This window comes from Carassius gibelio, chromosome B15 (assembly GCF_023724105.1).
Source record: "Carassius gibelio isolate Cgi1373 ecotype wild population from Czech Republic chromosome B15, carGib1.2-hapl.c, whole genome shotgun sequence".
NCBI classification, from domain to species: domain Eukaryota; kingdom Metazoa; phylum Chordata; class Actinopteri; order Cypriniformes; family Cyprinidae; genus Carassius; species Carassius gibelio.
This window is the reverse complement of record NC_068410.1, coordinates 18,992,149-19,017,157: the sequence shown is the minus strand read 5'-3', so window position 1 is coordinate 19,017,157 and position 25,009 is coordinate 18,992,149. Positions and strand designations below refer to the sequence as shown.

The window sequence follows — 25,009 nt, the reverse complement described above, 5'->3', positions numbered from 1 at the left end:
ATGTAAGATGTGAGCGTGTTGTTCATGGCTGATTGTCTTGCCTTGCACCGTCAGCTGGATGAGCCCTCGGCCCTCGCCGTATGAGTTGATGGCGTGGCAGGAGAAAAAGACGGAATCCCCTCGCTCTGCTGGCTTCAGCTGCAGAAAGAGAGAGAAACTTGTTTTTCTTTTATCCTCATTTTGAGGTCCACGTCATGTATTGCTGTACAATGTACAAGTGTCAATTGGACAAAAGTACATAGTTTGGCATTAAGTTAGGAATGCTGGATGACTGACTGTATTCACTACTATGTTATGATTGGAATAATTATGTAAATGAGTTTGTCTTCGTCCTTATTTAATAACATAACAAAATCAAACATGAATAAATAAATACAAACAAACAAATAAAACTAAATAGGAATTACATAATGAATGAATGAATTATATATAAATAAATGCTCCATGATCTTCTCAGGTCAGAATATCAAATAAAGTAAACAAACAAGCTAACCACATGACCAAAAATAAAAGTTGATAAAAGAAAAGGTAAAAGTGTATACTACTGTAAACCTTTTTGGAAACATTTAGGCAAGCCTATGCCTTTATTCAACATTTATTGAACTCCTTCACTGACAACACACATATACTGTATGTGTGTGTGTGTGTGTGTGTGTGCACATGTATCTCACCTTTAGTGTGGAAATAACTTCATCGCTTTTCTCGTTGGAATTGGTAGTGATGGAGTACCGAGGGTTACGATCAGGGTCAATAACGGTGTCACCTCGCTCCCAGCGGATGATGATGGGGTACTCGCCCCGGGCAGTACAGTTTAACTCCTTGTTCTGCCCCTTTATGGCCATGGTAGTGTTTGGGTGGGAAGTGATCATAGCTGGAACTGCACACAAATAAATTATAGCAGGACAGGAAGTGAATATATGTGAAGGAAAAAATGAATAAAAAAAAAAGGCAGAGGTCAGTGTGATTTTATCCTGACACCTGCCGTTCTTGTGACACGGGGCAGTGAGCGTTAGCGTGCCTCGCTTCAACTCCTCAATCACTTTTTCACACTCTCTCGCTTGCTCATTCCCCCTGAGTAACTCTTCTCTAGCGCTGCGCCACACACACACACACACACAATATCGATCTGAAGAGGGTTCCACTGTTTTGTTTTCATCACTTATTCATTCCCTCCCTTCCAACGAGTGAAACGGATAGAATTGAGGGAGGCAGAACAGAGGAACGATTCAATCAATAACACCAACACTGAATCAGACAACGCGAGAGACAGCAAAAAGGAGACAGATCTCCTGTTAAAAAAAAGAAAAAAATAGTAGGATGCTGTAAACAGAGCCAAATGATATCCACAGGCTTTGCATGAAAATTTAAAACCATGCTCTTCTAACTCTTGTTGAATAACACCACATAACTTACATTTATCCTAGCAATTCTACCTATTACTGCTCTGAGGTTACAAACACAAATCCATTTATTTTATTTTTTACTTAAGAACACTACATTACTTTTGAGAAAAAAAAAAAAAATGTAATGTAGAAATATAAATATAAATTGTCAGCAGCCTAATGCCATAAAATCTCATTCTCAGTAAGTAAATAGAATGGTAGTAGTTATCATACTAAGTGATTTATATGGGTCATTCTTATTTATGGTTTCATGCCATTGATGATAATTAGATATATTTTAACAGTTTGACACGTGTCAAGTACAATTATAAGCATATATTTCTAGCATTTTATTTTTGGAAACTATCATTTTAATTACAGTAATAATTATATTTTAAGCATTACAGGACATTAATTAGAATGAGATCCACTTGCATTACATTAATGAGAAATTGAGGTGAAAATATAAAATAAAAGTAAAATACTTCCTCTTTTTCAAATACAGTATTGTTCAAAATAATAGCAGTACAATTTGACTAACCAGAATAATCAAGGTTTTTCGTATATTTTTTTATTGCTACGTGGCAAACAAGTTACCAGTAGGTTCAGTAGATTCTCAGAAAACAAATGAGACCCAGCATTCATGATATGCATGCTCTTAAGGCTGTGCAATTGGGCAATTAGTTGAATTAGTTGAAAGGGGTGTGTTCAAAAAAATAGCAGTGTGGCATTCAATCACTGAGGTCATCAATTTTGTGAAGAAACAGGTGTGAATCAGGTGGCCCCTATTTAAGGATGAAGCCAACACTTGTTGAACATGCATTTGAAAGCTGAGGAAAATGGGTCGTTCAAGACATTGTTCAGAAGAACAGCGTACTTTGATAAAAAAGTTGATTAGAGAGGGGAAAACCTATAGAGAGGTGCAAAAAATGATAGGCTGTTCAGCTAAAATGATCTCCAATGCCTTAAAATGGAGAGCAAAACCAGAGAGACGTGGAAGAAAACGGAAGACAACCATCAAAATGGATAGAAGAATAACCAGAATGGCAAAGGCTCAGCCAATGAACACCTCCAGGATGATCAAAGACAGTCTGGAGTTACCTGTAAGTACTGTGACAGTTAGAAGACGTCTGTGTGAAGCTAATCTATTTTCAAGAATCCCCCGCAAAGTCCCTCTGTTAAAAAAAAAAGGCATGTGCAGAAGAGGTTACAATTTGCCAAAGAACACATCAACTGGCCTAAAGAGAAATGGAGGAACATTTTGAGGACTGATGAGAGTAAAATTGTTCTTTTTGGGTCCAAGGGCCACAGGCAGTTTGTGAGACGACTCCCAAACTCTGAATTCAAGCCACAGTACACAGTGAAGACAGTGAAGCATGGAGGTGCAAGCATCATGATATGGGCATGTTTCTCCTACTATGGTGTTGGGCCTATTTATCGCATACCAGGGATCATGGATCAGTTTGCATATGTTAAAATACTTGAAGAGGTCATGTTGCCCTATGCTGAAGAGGACATGCCCTTGAAATGGTTGTTTCAACAAGACAATGACCCAAAACACACCAGTAAACAGCAAAGTCTTGGTTCCAAACCAACAAAATTAATGTTATGGAGTGGCCAGCCCAATCTCCAGACCTTAATCCAATTGAGAACTTGTGGGGTGATATCAAAAATGCTGTTTCTGAAGCAAAACCAAGAAATGTGAATGAATTGTGGAATGTTGTTAAAGAATCATGGAGTGGAATAACAGCTGAGAGGTGCCACAAGTTGGTTGACTCCATGCCACACAGATGTCAAGCAGTTTTAAAAAACTGTGGTCATACAACTAAATATTAGTTTAGTGATTCACAGGATTGCTAAATCCCAGAAAAAAAAAAAAATGTTTGTACAAAATATTTTTGAGTTTGTACAGTCAAAGGTAGACACTGCTATTTTTTTGAACACACCCCTTTCAACTAATTGCCCAATTGCACAGCCTTAAGAGCGTGCATATCATGAATGCTGGGTCTTGTTTGTTTTCTGACAATCTACTGAACCTACTGGTAACTTGTTTGCCACGTAGCAATAAAAAATATACTAAAAACCTTGATTATTCTGGTTAGTCACATTGTACTGCTATTATTTTGAACAATACTGTACATTTCATAGCACATTTCTTAAGATTGAACTGGGTAGGATGTTAATGAATACACTGGTGGATGTGGTTTGTTTAAATGTGGTCAGGACTGTAACTCAGGCCTAGGGCAGTGTTGCGTGGAAGGGAGTTTTCTGCACTCTACATTATGTAAAGGATCAATAATATGGATTTAGACAGAACAGATTGTGTGTCCGATTTAACGATCAGTCATGAGATGACCTTACGGATTCGTTGTAATGTTCTATTAATCTAAACGAGCTGGTTACACTTGAATCTGTTGTTTTGGTACTCTTATTGAGAGCTGTTTACACACACACACACATGCAAGCAGTTACTAGTGGCAATTCTAGCTACTATATAAAAAAAGTCAAAGGCTTCTTGACTGATATATCATAAGCTGGGTCATTAGTTTGATTGACAAAGTATGACAGGTGCAGGTGTGTGTGTGCCTGTGTGTGTGTGTGTGCAGAGGTGGTTTATGTTGTGTGTGAGTGTGTGTCTACTCAAGCGTCTCGAACCCCCTTCCCGCAGGCATCAGTCTGAGACGTGAAAGCCCATCTGAGGGCCATTCTTAAACCAAGACCTCAAACAGACACCATCGCAAACCATCCCAAAGGCTGCAGGTCAGATCACTTCCAAGAAATCCTCAAATCTACCGTGACTGGAATTCAAAAATATGGCTTTATTTGTATGTCATGGTTTAATGAGAGATTTAACTATTATTTAATTTCTGATATTCAACAGCTATGCCCTGAAACCTGTCTACCTAGAGAACATGTCTAGGCATAAATTATGTAGCCTTGTAAGGAACCTTGTTTAGATTTTTTATTTTATTTTATTTTTTATTTTGAATGGAATCAAGGGAAATTCAAATTTCTTAATATATGCTCTGAAAACTATTGCTAATTCGAAATATTTAAACAATTTTAAGAACTTGAATTTCCTGTAGTATTAGTGTATTTTTTACACTCTTTTTACAGTGAGTATTGAGACTTGAGCTTAGTAAAATGTTAATGTTAAAATGTATAACCTTGGAGCCTTTATTTTTAAAAGTGTAGATGTACATGAGAGACTGACATACTTTTAACAGTGAGTATCATGCTCTTGCTGATGTCGGACCCCACTCCATTGCTGGCCTGACACAGGTAATATCCCCGGTCTTCCTCTAAAACATGGCGGATCAGCAGAGAACCATTGGACAGGATCTGGATGCGACCTGTCAGTGGAACTGGATGGTACTGCTGGGGGTTCCCTATACCTTCAAAATCAAAATTAAGACTTATCATCTGCTCATGACAACTTGAAATGAATGTATTGGACATGCAGTAACAAAAAAAAAAAATATTACCTTTGGCATGCTTCCAGACAACTTTAGGAGGAGGGTACCCTTCCACAGAGCAGTTCAGAACTTCTGACTTGCCATAGATTCCATCTTGGTTATTGGGCTGAACCCGAAAACCAGGGGGAACTACAACAAAGAAAATACACAGTTTCAGAAGAGGAGATACCAAATAAATTGGTTAGCCAAATCTTTCATTTACAGTAAACAATAAGTAGCCTGCAGAACACAGCATGCATACTTTAGGTGAATAAAAATCCTAAACGAATCCTAATTTTTTGATTAATTTATTGAACTGAAAGCCATCTTGGCATTGCACACATTCAATTTCACATAAATCATACATGCCCCCCCCCCCCCCATTTGAAAGTAGACATTTCACTCTCTATAGATTTATTTTTCATACACAGAGTTTCGAAATTTCTCTCTAAAGTTCACAGACTAAGATGGTAACATTAGATTTAGCGGCCATGTAATGTTTTTTACTACATACATCTTTCAGATGAAAAGCTGTATTTGAGGTCAATGAATGATAAGTGGGCTTTTTGATGTCCTGCCCGATGTACTGTATTATGACATAGACCAGCCATTAACGATCTGTTCATCACAGCCTGCGTATGTCATTCACTGAGCCAGCCACACCAAAGCAAACAGGAGGAGAGCGTAAAGAGACAGGGCAACTAAAATTTAGTTCAAAATGAAAATATACAGTTTATCGTTTATTTATATAAAAGGTATATTTGTGTATAAAGTTGGCTATCATATTGTTATTGTGATTCCCTGTCCCGCCCACTCCCGCTGACATTTTTCTTGTCCCGTCCCAATCACGTGATTAATAGTGATTTTGTTTCCAATCCCGAAAAAATGTCAGCCTCTAGCAAGAACTCTAAAGTTGCCGACAGTGACATCTTTATTCATGGCATTTACAAACGTCAAAAACCGGTGAATGGAGGACACCGGATGTTAACGTTTGTACATTTCATCTCCGTTATTACGAAATGATAACGGAGTAAATAAACTAAATAACATATAATGTTATTTGTTATATAACTAAAAACATATAAATAACATATCCTAAATGCACCACTTACAAGAGCATTCAAATCTGGCTAAATATCCGATGACAACTTGGTGCTTTACATATTATCAAGACTGAGAAAAGAACACAACACTGCAGAAAACAGGAAAGTAAATGCCATTATCACTGTTTTCTGTGTTCATGAAATAGTTATTTTACACTGCTTTTTAAAAATGGTGGGTTGCCAGTGTTTTGAATGCGTTTGACCAATCAGTAGACACTTGAGTCACTGGTAGTTTCTGGTCGCCGTGATTTTGCCAAGTAAGATATGTTCCTGGGTCAACATCTTTTGGTGATCCTGGATCAACATTATTGTCCAAAAATATGGACTTAACCCAATCCCTAGCCCTAAACCTAACCCTACCCATAATATATTCCTAAAATCAGTGGGAATGGGAAATTATTAACAAGGGTGTAGAAGCACCTAACCCTGGTTGAAAGCCTAAAACAGATATTTCCTGAAAAGTTATATTTCAATTCTGATTGGTTGATTGGAATGTTGTTCCAGGATCAACAAGGATGTTAAAAAAATACTTGATGAAATCACGCTCACTGGTATTTCCTATAGAACTCTTGTAGACCCTACCCTGAAGTAGGGCCTTATTTAGTTACCCAAACAGAGTTCCTAGAACTAAATATGTTATGAAGATACACTATCAAAAGGTTCCTCCGGTGTGAATGTCCCTAAAATGATCCAGAAATGGTATTAAATGGTGAAATTATGCTGAGGATTCCATACTACATTGCCGTAAAACCCTCACTCTCTTGCTCACCTGTTACTATAAGTTGTCTCTCTGAACTGACAGTTGCTGCATCATTGCTGGCAATACAGGTGTAGTTTCCATTGTGCTCCAATGAAACTTTGGAGATCTGAAGGGAGCTCATGAACTCCTTGGTTTCGATGGTGACTCCTGATGTTCCTGACACGATCTCCTGCCCGTCCTTCCTCCAGGTGATCCGGATTGGCATGTCTCCGGAAGAGACCACGCAAGCTATGTACATCAGCTTACCGATGGAGGTGGGAGGGAAGTCAAAAGGCTGGATAAGGGGAGGAACTGATGAAGGAAAAGAGTAAGAGATCTTCAGTATTAAACACTTCATGGTCTCCAATGTGGTACTGACCCCATCACCCTCTAAAAATGCACACACACATACACACTCACACACATCCCACCCCTCCAGCCCATAATAGCTGCTCTAATTAGAGCCCATTTGGCATGGGGAATAATGGCATTACCATGGAAACAGAGGTGGGGGGCTCCATCTGAGACATCTGGGGGATTTAATCTGGGGCTCGTTAAAATTCAGCTAATTAAATCAGAGACATGACAAGACAAGCAGCACACTATACTGACTTCACACTGGAGTCAGTGTTCTGTTGTACTGGTACTCACATACACACGCATTCATGCAAATGCACACACTAGACCTCGCTGTCTTTGTACCGGGAGCTGTAGACCCATGTATGGACACACATGGTGAAGTGAAGATTCAAAACCCAACATCAGAGCGACCTCCCTTTCATTTACATTTAGCATACTGAAAATAACACCCCTACCCACATACACATGCTAAGTACACTGGGTAATTGATGAATGGTTGTAATGCTGCAGAAGGCCTGTAATCCTGTTAATCAAAGGCTATTAGTGGTGTGCTTTCTCTCAGGGTCTTTGTGCCAGTGGAGGGGAAAGACCATCCTCAACCTTCACCACCCGCCTACAGCTTAAATATACTCTTGTTTGAAGGCAACACACACTCCATTTATCAAAACACACCCACTCTGACACAATAAATTACTACGCTTTTCTTTTCAGAAGAAATGTCAAAATTAAGTACTGTACAATGGCCATCTTTTTTCTTTTCTTTTTTTTTTCAAAAATGCCAAACCTCAAATGGAGGGTTGTTTTGTTTTTGGAAATCCTCCATAAAATCAAGATACCCTGCTGACTAGGCTCAAATCCAAAAATCCTCTCAGGGTGACCTCTTCACACCAAGTCCAATGTTTCCAAAATCCAAATCCAAAGCCTATATTTGAATTTTCTGTGGATGCCTTAAGTAACTGTTTGGCATATGAACAATTAAAAAAAGACATAAGTTACCAAGGTTATTATAGTTAACTAAGGATGAAAGGTATTTACTTTTTATTTTATTTTATTTTTTCACTTAATGTACTAAAAAGTGAGATAAAAAAAAAAAAAAACGTAAGCATATAACAAATGCTGCTCTGTTTAGGACATAAACATGGCAAATTTATTATATGAATAAAAATATAATGCTCAGTCTGAATACTACAAACACACGGTACCTTACAAAATGGAGATAAATAAAACGGTATAAATGGGTATAGTAAAATCGATATTTTTTAGACTTGGCATGAAAAGCATTGTTTAATTGCTTTAGATCTAGTTCAAACTGAATCCACTGTGACTGGACAATGCATAAAATATAAGTATGTAAACACAATTTCCCAATCAGGAACTCAAGCTGTGTTGAACACTTTGGGAACGCCTTCAGCATGACCATGCCCTGAATCATGTGTAATCAGACCAATGGAAGTATGTGAAGTAACGAACGGGGTGACGTAGAGACCAGTAAGCTATAAAAGCGTGTGGTGGAGACAGTGGCAGCTTCGCCATTCAGCAAAGCGCTCTGTATGTGCATGTCTTATTTACCATTTTTTGTCACTGTCTCAAACGAAAAAGCAAAAATGCTGAAGTCTAAGCATAAAACAGCAAAACATAAAGAAGGTGATAAAGAAAAGCAGCATTTTTTGCACGCAGTCTTTGTGTTGTTTGCCTGTGAACGAAGCATGCTGAGTCAGCTCTCAAGGGGGCTGACTATCCACACTGTGAGCGCCTCTCGGTATGGGCACTTCACTCCTGAGGGCTGTCTTCGAGGAGAGAGCCCTCTCCAGCAATTCCTTACAGCTGTGGTCCCGCGTTGCCTCGACAGACTTGCGATTGTGGGGTTCGCAAGTGAATCTGGTGGAGGGGATGATGACAAGAGAGTCCCTTTCTCCTCCCTCAGCCACCGGATCCAGGGCCACCTTCCAGGGTTTGGAAGAACACTCTGAGGGAGCCGTTTCTTCCCCCTGAAGAACCAGCCCAGTCTGCACAGTACGGGGAGCTTGTGGAGGTGATAATTTGTGCTGTGGCCCAGTTAATTCTTGAATGGCACACCGAGAAGCAGGCTTGAACCCTCCAATAGCAAGTTAGATGAGAGTTTTTGAGGTCTAAACCGCCCCCTCCATGCCAAGGCTTGCCGTTTTTTTTGCAATCTCCACACTGAGGTGTCAAGACCATGGTCAAGACCATATTCGACTCACCACTTTAGTCCCTCTCTCATTGATTACAGCAATGTCATAGGACTAAATGAGCGTGGTTATACAACGATGCCCCTTGAAAAGACACTCAAGGGTTATCTGTCTCCCGGCAAGGAATCATCTCCAAAAGCCCCGGCACTGCCCACCAATCTGTTTCACACTTCATCAACATTGGTGGACAAAGGGTACATGGCAGCAGGTCAGGCTGGCAATCAGGCAGTCTATGGCAGCCCCAGTGGCCACACAGAGGCATCTATGGTTGACGTTGTCTGAAATTAAAGAAAAAGAGAGGGTCTTCCTCCTTTGATGCCCCACTTGCACCTACTAGCCTGTTCAGTGACACTGTCAATTCCGGCGTCAACGGGTTTCAGGAGGCTCATAAACAAGCAGCAGCATTTCAGTGGTTCTTGCCTCGCAGCTCTCTGGCTCATGGGTCTGCTGGACGGGAGCTGTCCCAGCCGCTCCTCATACACGGAGACATAGAAAGTAACAGTCGATGGCTTCAAAGCCAAAGGCCGATATGAGGACCATCTTCCTGGCTAAGAAGTCTTCGCCCAAGAAGCACTGAGGTTTGTGTTCCAGGGCTTCTGAAGGCAGCTCCATCTGGGGAAGAGCAGTGTACACCTCATTACACAGTGCCCATCTATCCTCAGTGCCCTCGGGAGACCAAGTTGTTAACCCTGCCACCGCCAGTGCTTTAGAGCACAACAGCATCCAGCAAGCGTAGTCTCAGTGTCTGTCAGAAAACATTGAAGATCTGGGAAGCTTGCTACCTCCAAGGAGGTCTCCCATTAAACCGGAGGTCTTTCTTGAGAGGCTGAATTGCTTAGTAGAGGTTCTGGCAGCATGGAAGCTTCTGGCAAATATCTCAAGATGGGCCCTGCAGACTGTAGAATGAGGTTACAGAATTCAGTTTGGTTCTCTTAGTTTCCACTGTGGTGGGCAGGTGCTTATTTTAGAAACAGAAGTAAATAATCTTCTGAAGAAGTAGGCAATTATGACAGAGAATCCAGGTTTCACAGCCGGTACTTTATTGTTCCAAAGAAGGATGGGGGGTTACGCCCAATTTTAGATCTTCGTCAGCTAAACTGCTCAGTCATGCACCTGGAGTTCAAGAGAGCTTACAATCAAACAGGTTGTGTCTCAGATCAGGTCCGAGGACTGGTTTGTAATGATAGATCTAAAAGACATGTACTTCCATATCTCCATCCTTCCTCAACAAAGGAAGTTCCTGAGGTTTGCTTTCGGGGGTGAAGCTTACCAATATTGGGTTATTCTGTTCGGCCTTGCACTCTCACCCCAAACTTTGTGGGTGTGTGGATGCTGCTCTGGCTCCACTGTGACTCCAGAGTATCTGCATACTAACTTATATTGACAATTGGCTGTCTCTAGCTCAATCGTAGTAGATGGTGGTTCGAAATCTAGATGTTGTTTTTGCCCATATGAAAGAGTAAAGGAATAGGAATAGTTAGAATAGTTCACCCAAAATGAAAATCTGATGTTTATCTGCTTACCCCCAGGTCATCCAAGATGTAGGTGACTTTGTTTCTTCAGTAAAACACAAATTGAAATTTTTAACTCAAACCATTGCAGTTTATCAGTCATATAATGTAAGTGGTTGGGAATCACTGGTCATAAAACATATACAAACAAAATCAAATTTTACCCTGCAGCTCACATTTGTCATGTTCTACGAACTCAATATCCGTATTGCTCCGGGTTCCACCGCACGTGCTCTCATAGCTTCTTGGTCAATACATCACCCCGTCTGTGACGCTGTGTCGATCCATTGGTCTGATTACACACACGATTCAGAGCATGGTCATTCATATATATATATATATACATATATCCTGATTGACCAACCAAATAAATAAATAACTTATATTTAATGACTATATTGTAACTTGGTATAGGACTTCATGCCTAATTTAAAATGATGAATCAACACAAATTTATCATATATCAAAACTTCAAAAGTTCAAACCTGCAAAAGTTTATTTATTTATTTTTCTTGCTTAGAAACCTGAGAATAAACAGCTCCAAATCAAATTTAGAGGGCCCTTCTTTTTTTATTATTTATTATTTTTATTTTTTTTGACTTGTGCCTACTTGTGACTTTTTAAAGGGACAACAAACATCCCCAAAATCATTAGCAGTAATCACTAACCTTTGACTGTGACGTAGACAGTCTGGCTAATGGAGAGCTGGGGTTGGATAAGCACGCTGCACAGATACGACCCCTCATCCGCACCCTTCTGCACATCACTCAACTTCAGAGTGCCGTTCTCATACACCACCTGACGATGGTTGTCTGGCAACGGCGTTGTCCCATCTTTAAACCACTTGATGGAGTAATAGGGGTAGCCAATCACACGACAGTTAATGAAAGTGTTGCGACCAGCCACAGCTGTGATATTCCGCATGGCCCGGATACTGGGAGGACCTGCAAGAGAGAGAACAGAAAGAGAGAGCGAGAGAGAGAGAGAGAGAGAGAGAGAGAGAGAGGAGAAAACAGAGGAAGACAAAAAAGAGGGAGAATGTGCCAGGTAGAAAAGGGTAAATGAGAGGATTGAAAAAGTGAATGAGAGGGAGATGGGAGAACAGGTTTTGCATGGGTATTTGGGGTAAAGAAGGGAGAAATGTGGACAGAAGAAAGGAGAAGAGCGAGTGGTGGATGGGAAGGAGGGGGTTAGAATGCTCTTGGACTTCACAGCAGAGAATGTGGTGTGTATCTACTGTTTCAATGTGTCTTGTACCATATCCTTAATCATACTGTAGCTTGGCACATAGGCACATATCGTAGAGATGAACCATGCCTTTATATAATTTCAGCAATAAATGAGGTGTGTTTCTGTACCGTTAATAAGCCAAGTTAATGTAATTAATAGTAAAGCAATGTGAGGTGTATTCTTAACGATAAAATACTAACCTAATGTGTTTGTGTAGACAGAGTAAAAATACAACATTACATTTCATAGCAACGTCCCAAAACACACATTTAAAGGATTGAGGACTGCGAGAACAGAGGCCTTAGAATTACTTTAGCGAAACTGTCCCATGCTAAATCAAATAATTATGGTTGAATAGCTAAATGCTAACAGCTACTGAATAGCTTTTAACAATAAAGGCTATAATGTGCTGCTTGTGTAAAGTGTAAGGTGGCGTTCACACTGACAGTGACTTAATCATTAGAGCTTGCTGTACTGCCCTACTGAAACAAGAAAAAAAATAAATAAATAAAAAGCTTATAATAAAATATAGCTTGTCAGGTCAGGCTGGTCTGTTTTGGTGGCTTTGGGAAACTTTTCAGCATTTAAGTACAGCTTAAATAGGTAAACACAATGTTTGCTAGGGTATGAGATTAGTTAAGACAGATTAAACTAATTAAAGCCGGCAACACATCTTTATGCAGAAAATGTAGTTCATGCATTCATGACCTCTAGACTGGACTATTTTAAGGCACTTCCAAGTGGTTGTTTTGCATGTTCAATAAACAGTTAATCCAAAATGCAGCTGCTAGAGTTCTTATCAGGTCAAGAAAATATGATCATACCACCCCAATTTTACAATCTCTACACTGGTTACCTATTAAGTTCTGTATCGAATACAAAGAATTGCTACCTACTTATAAGGCCCCAGATGGTTAAGCTCTAGTGTACGTCTAGAACTTGTCTTCTATCAAGCTACAATTCATCACACTATTTAAGGTTGCAAAACTCTGAACTTTTGGTAAGACCTATGATAGGCAAAGTCCACAAAAATAGAGCATTTTTGCATTTGACTCCTAAACTTTGGAAGAAACTTTCTAAGCATGTTTGGGGCTCAGACACACTCTCTCTGTTTAAATCTAGATCAAAGACATATCTCTTTAGAAAAGCATTCACAAAATGGATCTCATAACCTGGTACTCCAGTTGTATCTGATCAAATGCACATGATTATTAATTTCAAAGTCAAGAACAGCACCTGTGCTAATTATTTTCTATTTGTTTAGTTTTTTTCTAGCTCAGGATGCCCACCCTAAGATAACTAGACTGCACACGCTCCAGTCTGGATCTGGCCTTAAGTCTGAATAAATAGACAAAACTCCCAAATTTCCCTTACTTTGTAATTATTATAATCACAGTTCAAGTGTGTTCATTGTGTTCTGCTTGAATATATGTCATTGACTAACTGTACTGACATTTCTGTTTTATGGATATTGCTTTGACATAGTAATCTCTCAAAACAAATAACTTATAATTGTAATCTAGAGAAATGCATCTCATGTAAAGCAGCTCTGAAATGATAAGCAATACATAATGCTCTACACAAATAAACTTGATTTGAATTAAATTAAACCTTAGGCTTGTTTTGATTGCTACTATGCATTCCTGATCAGTCACTGTGCATTTGCATGAAGTTTGCTTAGATTTGTCGCAAATTTAGGTCTTAAGTAACCTCACGAACTATGGGTTCAACTTGCTCTTTTGCTGCAAATCGCTATCAGTGCGAATGCCCTTTAATGTGATTAGCATATGCTAACAGCTTCTGGTTCTTTCTAGCATAACCAGTCATTGCCGAATTTGAAAAGGTTAGTAATGTCCAATTCGTGTTTGTTTTGTTTTGTTTTGTTTGTTTTGGCAAAAAGAGAAGGCTGACTTGTTCAGGACTCTGCTCTCAGATCACACACGAGGATGGAGGGGTAAACGAACAAATGGATGGTGGGGCACTGTGAAGATTTGAATGGCCAATGTCTGAAGATGAAGAACAAATAGAAACAGAAAGAGACAGAATTGAGACAAGGTGGCTTAGGATTAACTTTGGAGGAACCAGAAGAAGCATAAGAAGTACTGAAGAAGGAAATTTTGTTTGCCCTTAAAATGGAGGGTGAATCGGTTTATAAATCGTCGATGGGGCGCATGTAGATTTTTTGCACACAACTATTCTCATCCTCTCTAACAGCCCACTCCTCATCCCTGTATCTCTCTCTTTTCTTCTGTTGCTCTCTCTCCCTTTCTCTCAGCTCAGCGTGCATTGTGCTTTGAAGTCACCACTTTGACAAGTCAACCCTGATGTATTATTCAAGAAGACTGTCGCACAGTATCCCTCTTCTCTCTTCTTCACAGTTATTCTCTGGCTGTCTTTCTATTTCTCTATTTTTCTTTTGTTCTCAAACATAATATATGAATGTATGAACTTAGATAAGGAGGCAGACAGGAACTGAGCACTACTATTGTGCTGTTCACAGGAATAATGGGGCCTGATTGCTCACGGGTGCCTGTGTTTGTTAAATATTGTGTTGTGAAACAATCATCTCAAGAATTAATGCGTGTGCGTGATATGGATAATGCTGTCGGTTTTTATGAGCTTACTGTGGTCAGAGTGTATTAGTCAGGCAGTAGTGTTTTAAGACTATGAATGTGTCAGTGAGCGTTGGTATCATTCAGCGTGTGTGCGCAAAACTGTTGCTCCCTGGCACAGGGTCTCATTCTCACCGCAAAGATTGTTCTGGCATGTCTTCTTAAAGCAGACAGATATGTCATAACTGAACATTTCAGAGATCGAGAGAGAGGAAGAGAGGGTGTATTCAACAGGCCTGTCAACACAACTCAATATCACTCTTAGTCTGAGGCTCAGAAGACACACCCATGGACCACCCACAGTCCATTCACTGACCATCTGATGCATAATATGCACAAAGCTGTCTTGATCTTGCAAACTAAATCTGATTCACTGACTTAATGCAACTTTAAGAGCAATAGCGCAATGGGATCTATCTGTTTGACTGGAAGTCTTGTATGCAAGGTATTGGGTTTATAGAACAAGTGATTCTGTGGATACAATTATTACTGGAATTGTCAATGCTTGTGAGGTAAGTGGTTTCAGATATATAAAATATATTCAAGGTCAGACGTACCAAATCTTTTTTTTTCTTTTTCTTTCTCTTTTTTTTTTTTTTTTTTGAGGCATCTTGGTAACCATGAGAAGAACGTTGAATTCAACTTTGTGTAATAATCATTACTCATTGCTAATCTAAAGATGGAAAAATCATAGTCTATATACATTTGCCACTGTTCCTATTGGAATTTCCATGATGGATTAACATTGGCATGAAATTGATCCTATCTATTTTGTAAATGTATTCGTCCACAAAAATTACATAACTTTATGATAACTCAAAATAACTTGATTTTCTTGGGAAACAAATGACTTCTCTCTGGCGATGTATATCAGACTTCTCAGCATCATTTAGTCCATTTAAACACAATCCAACCTTAACTGACTACAAGTTTTCATTTCATTTTTGAGTAAATCAGCCACATATCAAAATCCTAACAATGACTGATGGTTAAAATGAAGTACCTGGAGTACATACATTTTCAATAGTACATACAGAATAAGAGAGGAAATAGAAGAAATCACAAATTATCATAAGAAAACTCTACTTTAAATGCTGTTTTTCCCACTGGCCTTTTATTGTGGTGTCTTCCAATCGTCTATCTTCTAATAATAATAAAAACACTTCTAAACTACACATAAAATTGAGCTGTGATCAGTCATATTTCGTATTACTTTTGAGTTTTTCTTCACATTACAATCCTCCTCTCTTCTTTTAGTTTTTTCTTTGAGTTTTTAGGTATTTTTCCTCACATTTCTACCCTTATACACCGTTTCTACTTGTCTTCTGTCCTCTCAGTCTGGATTCTTAGCTGACGTGTCTCTTTTCTGTTTTGGCGTGATGGCGTCTCCCTTCTGCCAGATCTCCACTCTGTCCCAGAACAGCCAGGACACCACACGTGTGCCAGCCAGCCGGCGACATCGAGACAGAGACACCGTGTATGTGTGAAAGAGAGGAACAAAGACTCCGCAGATGGAGAGACAAACAGGAGAAGTGGAAAGATACAGAGAACACAAACGGGTGATCTGACAGTGGAAAGAATGAGAAAACGCACAGGTGACAGCACTGTGATGAACAAAGAACATAAGACGCTCCACCCATACACATACACCCAATCACCAACCCCACCCACATACATACACAATGACACTTGAGTTGATAGGAAGTGATGATTTATGGACTTGAGATGAGGTGGAGGAATTCAGGGGTCAAGGGGTCGGGAAGGTGGCGGGTGATAACCCTAAATGTCTGAGATTGAAAAGTAGACAGGCACCTCTTACGTTTATGCGCGCTTGGTACTCGGCGCTACCGGCCGAGTTGCGTGCGGCGCAGCGGTACACGCCCCCGTCTCGGATCTGGGGGTTGGTGACGTTGACGTGCGAGACAGTGGAGCCGTCGGAGAGCGTGTACTGGCTGGCCCGGTGCGCCGAGTCCCGCGCTACCGGCTCGTCGTCCAACGTCCAGGTAATGGTGGGGGGTGGAGCACCTTTGGCCGCGCACATGAGAGAGAAGGGCTCGCCAGGGGCTACTACGCGCTCACTGAAAGACGAGACAATCCGTGGGGTGCCGTCTAACAGAAAAAAAAAGAGAGCAGAATACAGATAGAACATATAAGAATCTTTGAATTGTGCACTGCTGAAATGTTTCTTTCATAAGAAGAGCTACATTTTATAAGAAGAGTTCAAAAGTGGTCAATTTTATGTCACTAATGTTGTCTTGCCTCTGAATTACTCTGTATCCTAACCAGCTGTGATGTGTAAAAAGCAAGTAATGTTGAGTGTGTTTAAATTTAATCAATAAAAAACTGAATTCTTGAATATTTAGTCTAAAGTTTATTAAATTGTATGCACTAAATGTAAATGTTAAAATCGCAAATTGCAAGTTTACCCATTCCTGCAGTATAAAATTTGGGGACCAAAGAGTGTGTTTGAGGGTCTGTGAATAATTTCAGCTAAATAAATAAATAAAACACATAATATTTATCAAATTATTACTGTTTGATTCTCCTTTCTAAAATTGTCAAAAATTAATTTATCACAACTATTTTATCCTGTTATCTCTAATTTTTAATATTCATTTTTTTTTTTTTTTTTTTGAATATCTCTTCTATGCTGTAAATCATGGTCAGTATGAATACCCATTACCCAATACTCATTTAATTTCATATATTGTTTATGTACAAAATGGTACTAAATGGTTAGCTCACCCCAAAATTAAAATTAGCCCATGTTTTACTCACCCTTAAGACATCCTAGGAGTATATTATTTTTTCCTTTGAGAATAATCCAGTCGGACTTATATTGTCCTTGCTCTCCCAAGCTTTAAATTTGCATGGGCGAGTGTTTTTGTTCAACAGTCTAAAAGTCAAATAATCAAATAAAATATATTAATCCATATTAAGCATGCCTCACACGGCTCTGGGCGGTGAATAAAGACCTGTAGCAAATGTAAGCGTTTTTGTAAAAACTGAATATTCATATTTAAAACGATATAAACAATCTTGTGTAACTTCAGCTAACTATCGTATGCACATTCACAAAAGACTGCCTTTCCGGCAGATGCCGCTGGACATAGGCGTAGCATATGAGTGCGTTAGTCTCGTGAAAACCAATGTTTGTTTACAGGAGCAAAGGAAGAAAAGTTTCCTTACTTTGCCAAAGGGAAACCACTCTCCTCTTGGCTTATATCGAAATCCTCCAAAAGAATGTCTTTACAAATCCTCATTTTGTACTTCTTATTTGTGACCAGTGTTTTGTTTTGTCAAGCAAGCTCACCACTAATCACTGACATGTGCGCTATGCCTACATCCTACATCCTAAGTCATCCACCGTAACGGCTTGCACCTACAACAGTTAGCCGAAGTGAAAGAAAGGTGCTTATATTTTTCTTACATAAATAGATTTGCTACACGATGCCTTTGTTCACCCCTTGGAGACATGTGAGGCATGTTTTACTATGAATGCATGTGCTTTATTTGACTGCTTTTGGACTGTTGAACAAAAACGCCCACTCATGTCATTATAAAGCTTGGAAGAGCAAGGGCAATTTTTTATGTAAATGCGATTGGATTTTTCTGAAAGAAGAAAGTCGTGTGCAGCTAGGATGTCTTGAGGATGAGTAAAACATGAACTAATTTTCAGTTTTAGGTGAACTAACCCTTTAAGGACAGCAAAATTACCTGTTATTGAAAAAAAATGTGTAGTGGTTGTTTAGGACCCTGTGTAACATGCTTTAAAGTCATAGTAATCTAAATTTGGAACATTGATGTCCAAAAGTAAATGTACACTGCAGAGTTAGAATCAGAACCACAACCTTCAGCACTATCCCATTACCCACTTTTTCCACTCACCCTCAAGCAGTATAATGGAGAAGTCCTGTGCGGTCTGACCCTTGCGGGTGGCAAAGCACTGATATGCCCCTGAGTGTCTTTTTTGGGCTGCTGTGATGAAGAGAGTCTCGTTGTGGGATCCCTGGATGGAGAAGTGCTGGTCAGGCACAATGGGTTCTGTGTTGCGAAACCAGGAGACGGTGAAGTGGGGCGAGCCCTGAACGGCACAGGACAGAATCACTGTGCTGCTGATGCCTGTTTTCAGGTTCTTAGGGGACAATGTGACTCTCAGAGGCTCTGTGGAGAAAGAAAAAGTCAGAGTGAAAAATATTATTTGAATATGAGGGTAAAGTTTCAAAATTATGGTGTCTAGATAGATGGATAGATAGACGGACAGAGAGACAGAGAAAATGTCAGTGAGCAATAAGGCAGCTGGTGTTATGTGCTGGAGGCCTCTGTGTGTGATGGTGTGAGTGTCTGGGCATGTATCTGTGTGTGTGTGTGTGTGTGTGTGTGTGTGCCCTCCTCCCCTCCTGTTCTGTCAGAATCTGTGTGAGCACATCGGTGTGATGTGCCCAGTGGCTAAACGTCCAAATGTCCACCCCACCTCCCCTTCCTCTATTCCCCTCTACTTTCATATTAAGACTCCAGCCAATACCATCCCACTGGTCTAAGATCCATCCCCAAGCCTGCTGGAAAACACACAAATTTCTGGTGTAACAGGGGTCAGACTGGAGAGGCCAGAACGGTCTTCCTGTCCTCTCATATTACTTTCTCTGTAAGTCAACAAGAAGGTGGCAGAGGCCGACCAGTGTGCCAACATCTCTTAAACCCACATGTGCTTCTCTCTTACTCAATACCTGGTATACTCCTTCTGATATCTCTCTCTCCCTATGACACAGTTGCACATGGGATCGGGGGCAATAGATGATAGACCAACATTACCTGGACCCTCTCCTTTGGATGAAAAAGCATGGATATTCCAGGTCTTTGTAAGAGACAGACCAACAATTCACTCCATAAACCCTTATAAGTAACCCAGATCCACTGGTTTCAAGGTTTTAATTATTGGGTCAAACCTTCTACAGAAATATGAAAGGTAAGTACTCCCATAGGACAAGCCAAAACCCTGAGGCAAATGTCCTCATCCCTGTTCAGGAAGAACAACCATCCTGCAGAGCTTAGTTTTAACTCCCAATAAGCCTTGGCCAGCTAATCAATTCCCTAGGGTTTAGTTGAAGATTGCATGTATGTTCATTGGAAGCTAAGTTAGAACTAAATGTACAGGAGGGTTGATCTCTTGGAACAAGGATAAGGACACCTGCCATAAGATTTTGATTTCTGCTTTGGGGAATAGACTAGGTGACTTTGGAGTTGGACATGTTGCTGGACCTTTTGTTAGTTCTGCAAGTACATAAAAGTCAAGCAAACATCATTATAATCCTACTTTTACTGTAGGTTGAAAAGAAAGATGATGACACTCCAACCAAGTACTTTTCAATAGGAATGTTGTTCCTGCACAATGATGTTGATCCAGGAATATGTCCTACTCCATGGAATGAAATGGTTGATAAGATTCTGCCAAGTAGGACATGTTCCTAGATATTTAGTTGTTTCTGAAAGAAGATTCCAAGTAGCAAACAAAATTCTTACTCCATTATTAGGCTCATAAGAGTGTTTGTTTAAGGTCCTCTCACAGCCCTATATGCCTTACCTTAAAATCCAAGTTCAAATGAATGTTGGGACCTAGATACAAAGACCATATCGTGCTTCAATCTATGTCGAGGTGAAGATAACTTGGAACTTTTGAAAAGCTTGTCTTTTTCCCTCACCAGCAGTTTATTGGTGACATCTTTCATCATTTCATCCTATCATATGACTAGTCCCTCTTCTTGTACCTCCCCTTTTTCCCCTTTGCCCTTTATACATTTTCTCCTCACCGATGACATTAAGGTGTCCTGTGACCTCTTTGGAACCAAAGCTGTTGGTGACTTCACAGATGTAGTTTCCAGAGTCTTCCAGACGGAGATCACTGATTGTGAGGCCAGTTAGTCGCCGTGTCCAGCGGGAATCAGCAGGAAGTGGCCTCCCATCTTTCAACCAGCGGATTGTGGGGTTGGGGTAACCGGAGGCGATGCAGGGCAACTCTATGCTTCGCCCCACTTGTACTTCTCCTGACTGGAAACTGTCCATCACAGAAGGCTGGGTTTCAGTGGGGTCTAAGGACAGAAAAAGTTCTTTAAAAAAGACCAAGCAATTATTGCCAATTTATATATATATATATATATATATATATATATATATATATATATATATATATATATATATATATATATATATATATATAGTCCTTTACATACATAAGCCTTTATCCTTCGAACGATATGGTCCCACATATGGGATTTAGAATGTTCGGTGACATTGCATAACTGCCAAATTCAAACTGCGTTTCCACGCGTTGGCTGGCGCTGAGCCAGACGTGCACTGCTCATCATATTATCACAACTTGTGTTTCAGGAGAAATTGATGAGTTCACGTGCTGTAAATCTGACTGACAGGACTCTCTGACCTGCAGCGCAAGGTCTGTATTTGGGGAAGTCGTGGCCTAATGGTTAGAGATTCTGACTCGCAATCGAAGGTTTGTGAGTTCAAGTCTCAGGCTGGCAGGAATTGTGGATTGGAGGAGTACATGTACAGTGCTCTCTCCACCCTCAATACCATGACTTAGGTGCCCTTGAGCAAGGCATCGAAGCCCCAACTGCTCCCCAGGTGCCGCAGCATAAATGGCTGCCCACAGCTCTGGGTGTTTGTGTTCACTCCTCTGTGTGTGTGAGTTTTGGATGGCTGAATGTCATGTCATTTTAAAACAAAAATGGCAGCACCCATCTCACATTACAGATCAAGATCATTTAGAAAGGTTTTTAAACGACTAAACACACGCATTTACACATATTTGTGAATCGGAATATCAGACTGTTCATTACCTGGAATGCAAATTTGTGAATGTTCTAAAGAAAAAGAAAAAATAAAGAATAAAAAATAAAATAATAATAAAAGCGATCCATCTGTCATTCAGTGTTATTTTAGCCACGGTTTGTCACGTGACAAGCCTGATGCGTTATCATGGAAACAGTAAGGTAATTTGTTATTTAAGAACCATTTACTAACATCATAAGTAGTTAATGTTTTATTTAGAAATGAATTTCATAAATTAGGATTACAATGCTATTTCTCAAAGAAATGTTCTTTATCCAAGATGGTAACAAATACAAATGTAATATGGTTAGTCGTTATGAATCTTTTAGTTTTGTACATGGGGGAAATCTATGAAGTATAAATAAATATGAAAATAACTTTCAAATTCGGTAATACTTAAAGCTTTAAAGTGCTGGGGAAAGTTGTGTGAAGCATTTAAAAACACTCAAAAACATTAGACCATTTCTGTTGTTCCTGTAGTTTTGCTATGTTAAATCTGGTGAACGGTGGTGAAGATTTGTGTTTATTGAGCAATGTTTTTCCTGATTTCCACATCAGTGGCGTTTGTTCTGGTATCTGTAGCTTTAACCGAATTCTGAATGTGCATTGCGATGACGTCACAGGATGAGTCTAAGCCCAGATTCTGTGGAAAATTTGCGTCAGTTACGAAAATTTGTGAACAATTCAGCGATCACAAAATCAGAAAATCCTGGAGGGACTGATTAGTTCATTATGATTGACAAATATGAAAAAGATGTATAAACTATCCAGCAAACTTATATACCAACATACTCACCCAGCACAGAGAGACGAGCCCCATTGCTCTGTCTGGTTTCTCCGCTGTACTTGTGCTTGGTGATGCAGCGGTAGGTAGAGAGGGCATCCTCTTTCTGAACGTCAGATATGTAGAGGGCCCCATATGATGTCAGGAAAAACCTGTTACCTGAAGAGAGAGGAGAACAGAGGATATGTACATTGATTTCATTTGCAGACAAAAAGACAATTTTCAAAAATCCATTTAGTACCAACTTCATATGCAACTCTTCAACCACAGTTCAGTTATTCTATTCTGAATCCATCATTAAACTTTTACAAAAATCCCAAAGTTATAACTGGTGAAAAAAAAAAAAAAAAAATGGAGTTACAAATCTTCCAGAAAGATGTTTATAATCACCACATTCAAAAAACAACACACAATTTTGAAGGACACAGCAGATACTCCATTACAAAGTAAGTAAGAGAGAGAGAGTTTTAATATTTGATGTGCATGTTATTGTAACAGTATATTACTGTCATGGTCACTTCACATCAGCGAGGCCTGACTCTGATATATCTGTACATTCACGAAGGCTGTATTTTACAATGCTGCACTCACCCAGAAACCAGAAGTGTGTGAATGCTTCTCTTTCACTTTCAGTCTTTTTTATTAAATTTGGTACATTTAAGCTGTGAATGTTTTCTTACACAAAAGACTGAAAATTCACAAATGAGATGTTCTATGTACTGATTGTGTGTATGTGTGTTTGTTTTAGAATTCATATACAAACTATTTGGATTAAAACGAATGCGATGAAGTTTTGAATTGTTTCTCCTTGGGGGCAAAATTTTCTTCTTAGGTTTATATCCTGAGAAACATCATAAAAAACATATGAGAAGAGGTTGATACAAAAAAAAAAAAAAAAAAAAAAAACGAGAAGTACGAGCAATGCAATTTTCCTTTGGGATGACTTAGGTGTATGTAGAGTGTGTGTGTGTGTGGGTGTTCTGCTAAACTGCACATCCTGGACACAATAACAACAGTAAAGTATGTCAGTGTGTGAGAACAGTCAGTCAATTCCTGTGTGTGTGTGTGTGTGTGTGTGTGTGTGTGTGTGTGTCCTAGTTTCTCCAGGCAGGCAGGGATTGTGGATTGGGCCAACCGCACAGTTATGAGTAAACTAACTGAACTAGAAATATAAAAAGTCACAAAACACACTCTGTCTGACACAAACACATATATAAACACACTTTAAGAACAAACCTTTAGCTATAGGCCAACATCTGGATTCATTTCCACACTGTGACTCAATAAAAACGTGAAGGTGTCTATATATTTATGGTGAGGTATCATTAGTTGACTGCCATGTGTCTTATTTATCCCTCTATATTAGGACACACTTGTGTATTCAAAATTCACTCAACAAGACACAACATTGCTATAGAAAGCAAGATTACCCTGTGGGAAGAAAGTGTGTGTGTGTGTGTGTGTGTGAAGGATGGCGATCGATGCATTTTATGGCTCGAGAGCTTCATCCAACGCAGATTTATGAAAGCGGAGAGGACAGGCTTGACTCGGCAGCCCACACACACACTCCATCACTATAACAAGCAGCTCACTCACACACACACACACACACACACACACACACACACACACACACACACACACACACAGATAGTAGCTACAGACAAACAAAGACAATGGCTGGAAACAAAGCTAAATTCAGTGTGCATCTGTGTGAGTGTCATGGCCATGTGATAAGACAATGAAATTAAGTATGTGCGCACAGCATTGGCTGTGTGTGCATGGATGCATGAATTTTTGCATTACAAAAAAATATTGCTGAATGAATACTCGTACGACAGCTAAACAAGTGCACACGTGTGTGTGTGTGTGTGTGTATAGACATAAAAGTGTCTGTGTGGGTATTGTTGTCATGCTGAGTGCTAGGCTCGGCAAACTGTAATTTAAGAGTCGGCCCTCACGCTTCAACCTGCATATTAAGCCTTACAGGATAATATGCACTTGGTGACTTTAACCCCCTACAACATCAGCGCAACGCTGTCACAACATTTCACCCGGAGAGAGAGACCAGGGAGGGAGAGAGAGTGAGTAAAAGAGAGGTAGTCAGTGAGTAGTTTTGGTTTAATCGCAGTCACTTGGATCTTCCTCATTGTGAAGACTGGCAAATTAAATATCAGCAGTCACATGAGCAGCCTCTCACTCTTTTTTTTTTTGTTACAGCCTTTTTTTCTTAGCTGTAAAATTATTGCACAAATGAAATATTAAACTGATAAAAATATTCATAATTTCCTCATGTTTTTCCAAATCAATTTCTTCTGAGGAACACAAAAGGAGGACATTTTGCATAATGTTCACAATGTTCTTTGCTCCAATCTAAATAAGTAAATCAAAGCGAAACTATAGCTTTGTGTGAAGAGAAGTCAAATAATTGGTATACATTTTACATTTTTACAAATTAGTGGCTTATGCATATGATTTTGTCTGTTGCTTGTATTTTTTATTTTGACCTTATAAACTAAGATGAGGAAGAGGAATGGCATGGGGAAATGCTGCACGTCATATTCAAACCAACACTGTCCATATGAGCACCAAAGCCACAGCTTAGCAATGGTTCCAACATCTTAAATGTCTTTTATTTCGGCATTGCCTTTTGCTTGTCAGAACAGAGCAAATGCCTTTATGTGTGTGACTGTACATACAACTTCATTACTTGACTACATCTGACTTCACAGAAGAAGTGACCCACTGGGTGTACAGGTTTAAAAATGGAGATTGATGGA

At 39.6% G+C, this 25,009-nt stretch overlaps 1 protein-coding gene and 1 long non-coding RNA gene across 10 annotated transcripts in view; one reads left to right on the top strand and one right to left on the bottom strand.

The window, feature by feature from the left end:
- The window catches only part of LOC127972510 (cell adhesion molecule DSCAML1), a 135,838-nt gene that overhangs the window by 27,921 nt on the left and 82,908 nt on the right, over nt 1-25,009 (bottom strand). For all 8 annotated transcript variants that reach the window (XM_052576055.1, XM_052576053.1, XM_052576054.1 and 5 more), the window contains 10 exons: nt 22,242-22,388; nt 20,410-20,688; nt 18,491-18,766; nt 16,415-16,711; nt 11,429-11,704; nt 6,710-6,991; nt 4,868-4,987; nt 4,601-4,777; nt 672-877; nt 42-138 (listed from right to left, as the gene is read on the bottom strand). In XM_052576055.1, coding sequence (XP_052432015.1) covers nt 42-138; nt 672-877; nt 4,601-4,777; nt 4,868-4,987; nt 6,710-6,991; nt 11,429-11,704; nt 16,415-16,711; nt 18,491-18,766; nt 20,410-20,688; nt 22,242-22,388 — 2,157 coding nt within the window. The remainder of the gene's footprint in view (nt 1-41; nt 139-671; nt 878-4,600; nt 4,778-4,867; nt 4,988-6,709; nt 6,992-11,428; nt 11,705-16,414; nt 16,712-18,490; nt 18,767-20,409; nt 20,689-22,241; nt 22,389-25,009) is intronic.
- On the top strand, nt 13,327-20,570 carry LOC127972511 (uncharacterized). Of its 2 annotated transcripts, XR_008157109.1 has the most exons (4): nt 13,327-15,114; nt 16,003-16,197; nt 19,372-19,568; nt 20,423-20,570. It is a non-coding gene; the product is annotated as an uncharacterized LOC127972511 (long non-coding RNA). The 2 variants fall into 2 exon arrangements; XR_008157108.1 differs by having other exon boundaries at nt 13,327-16,197.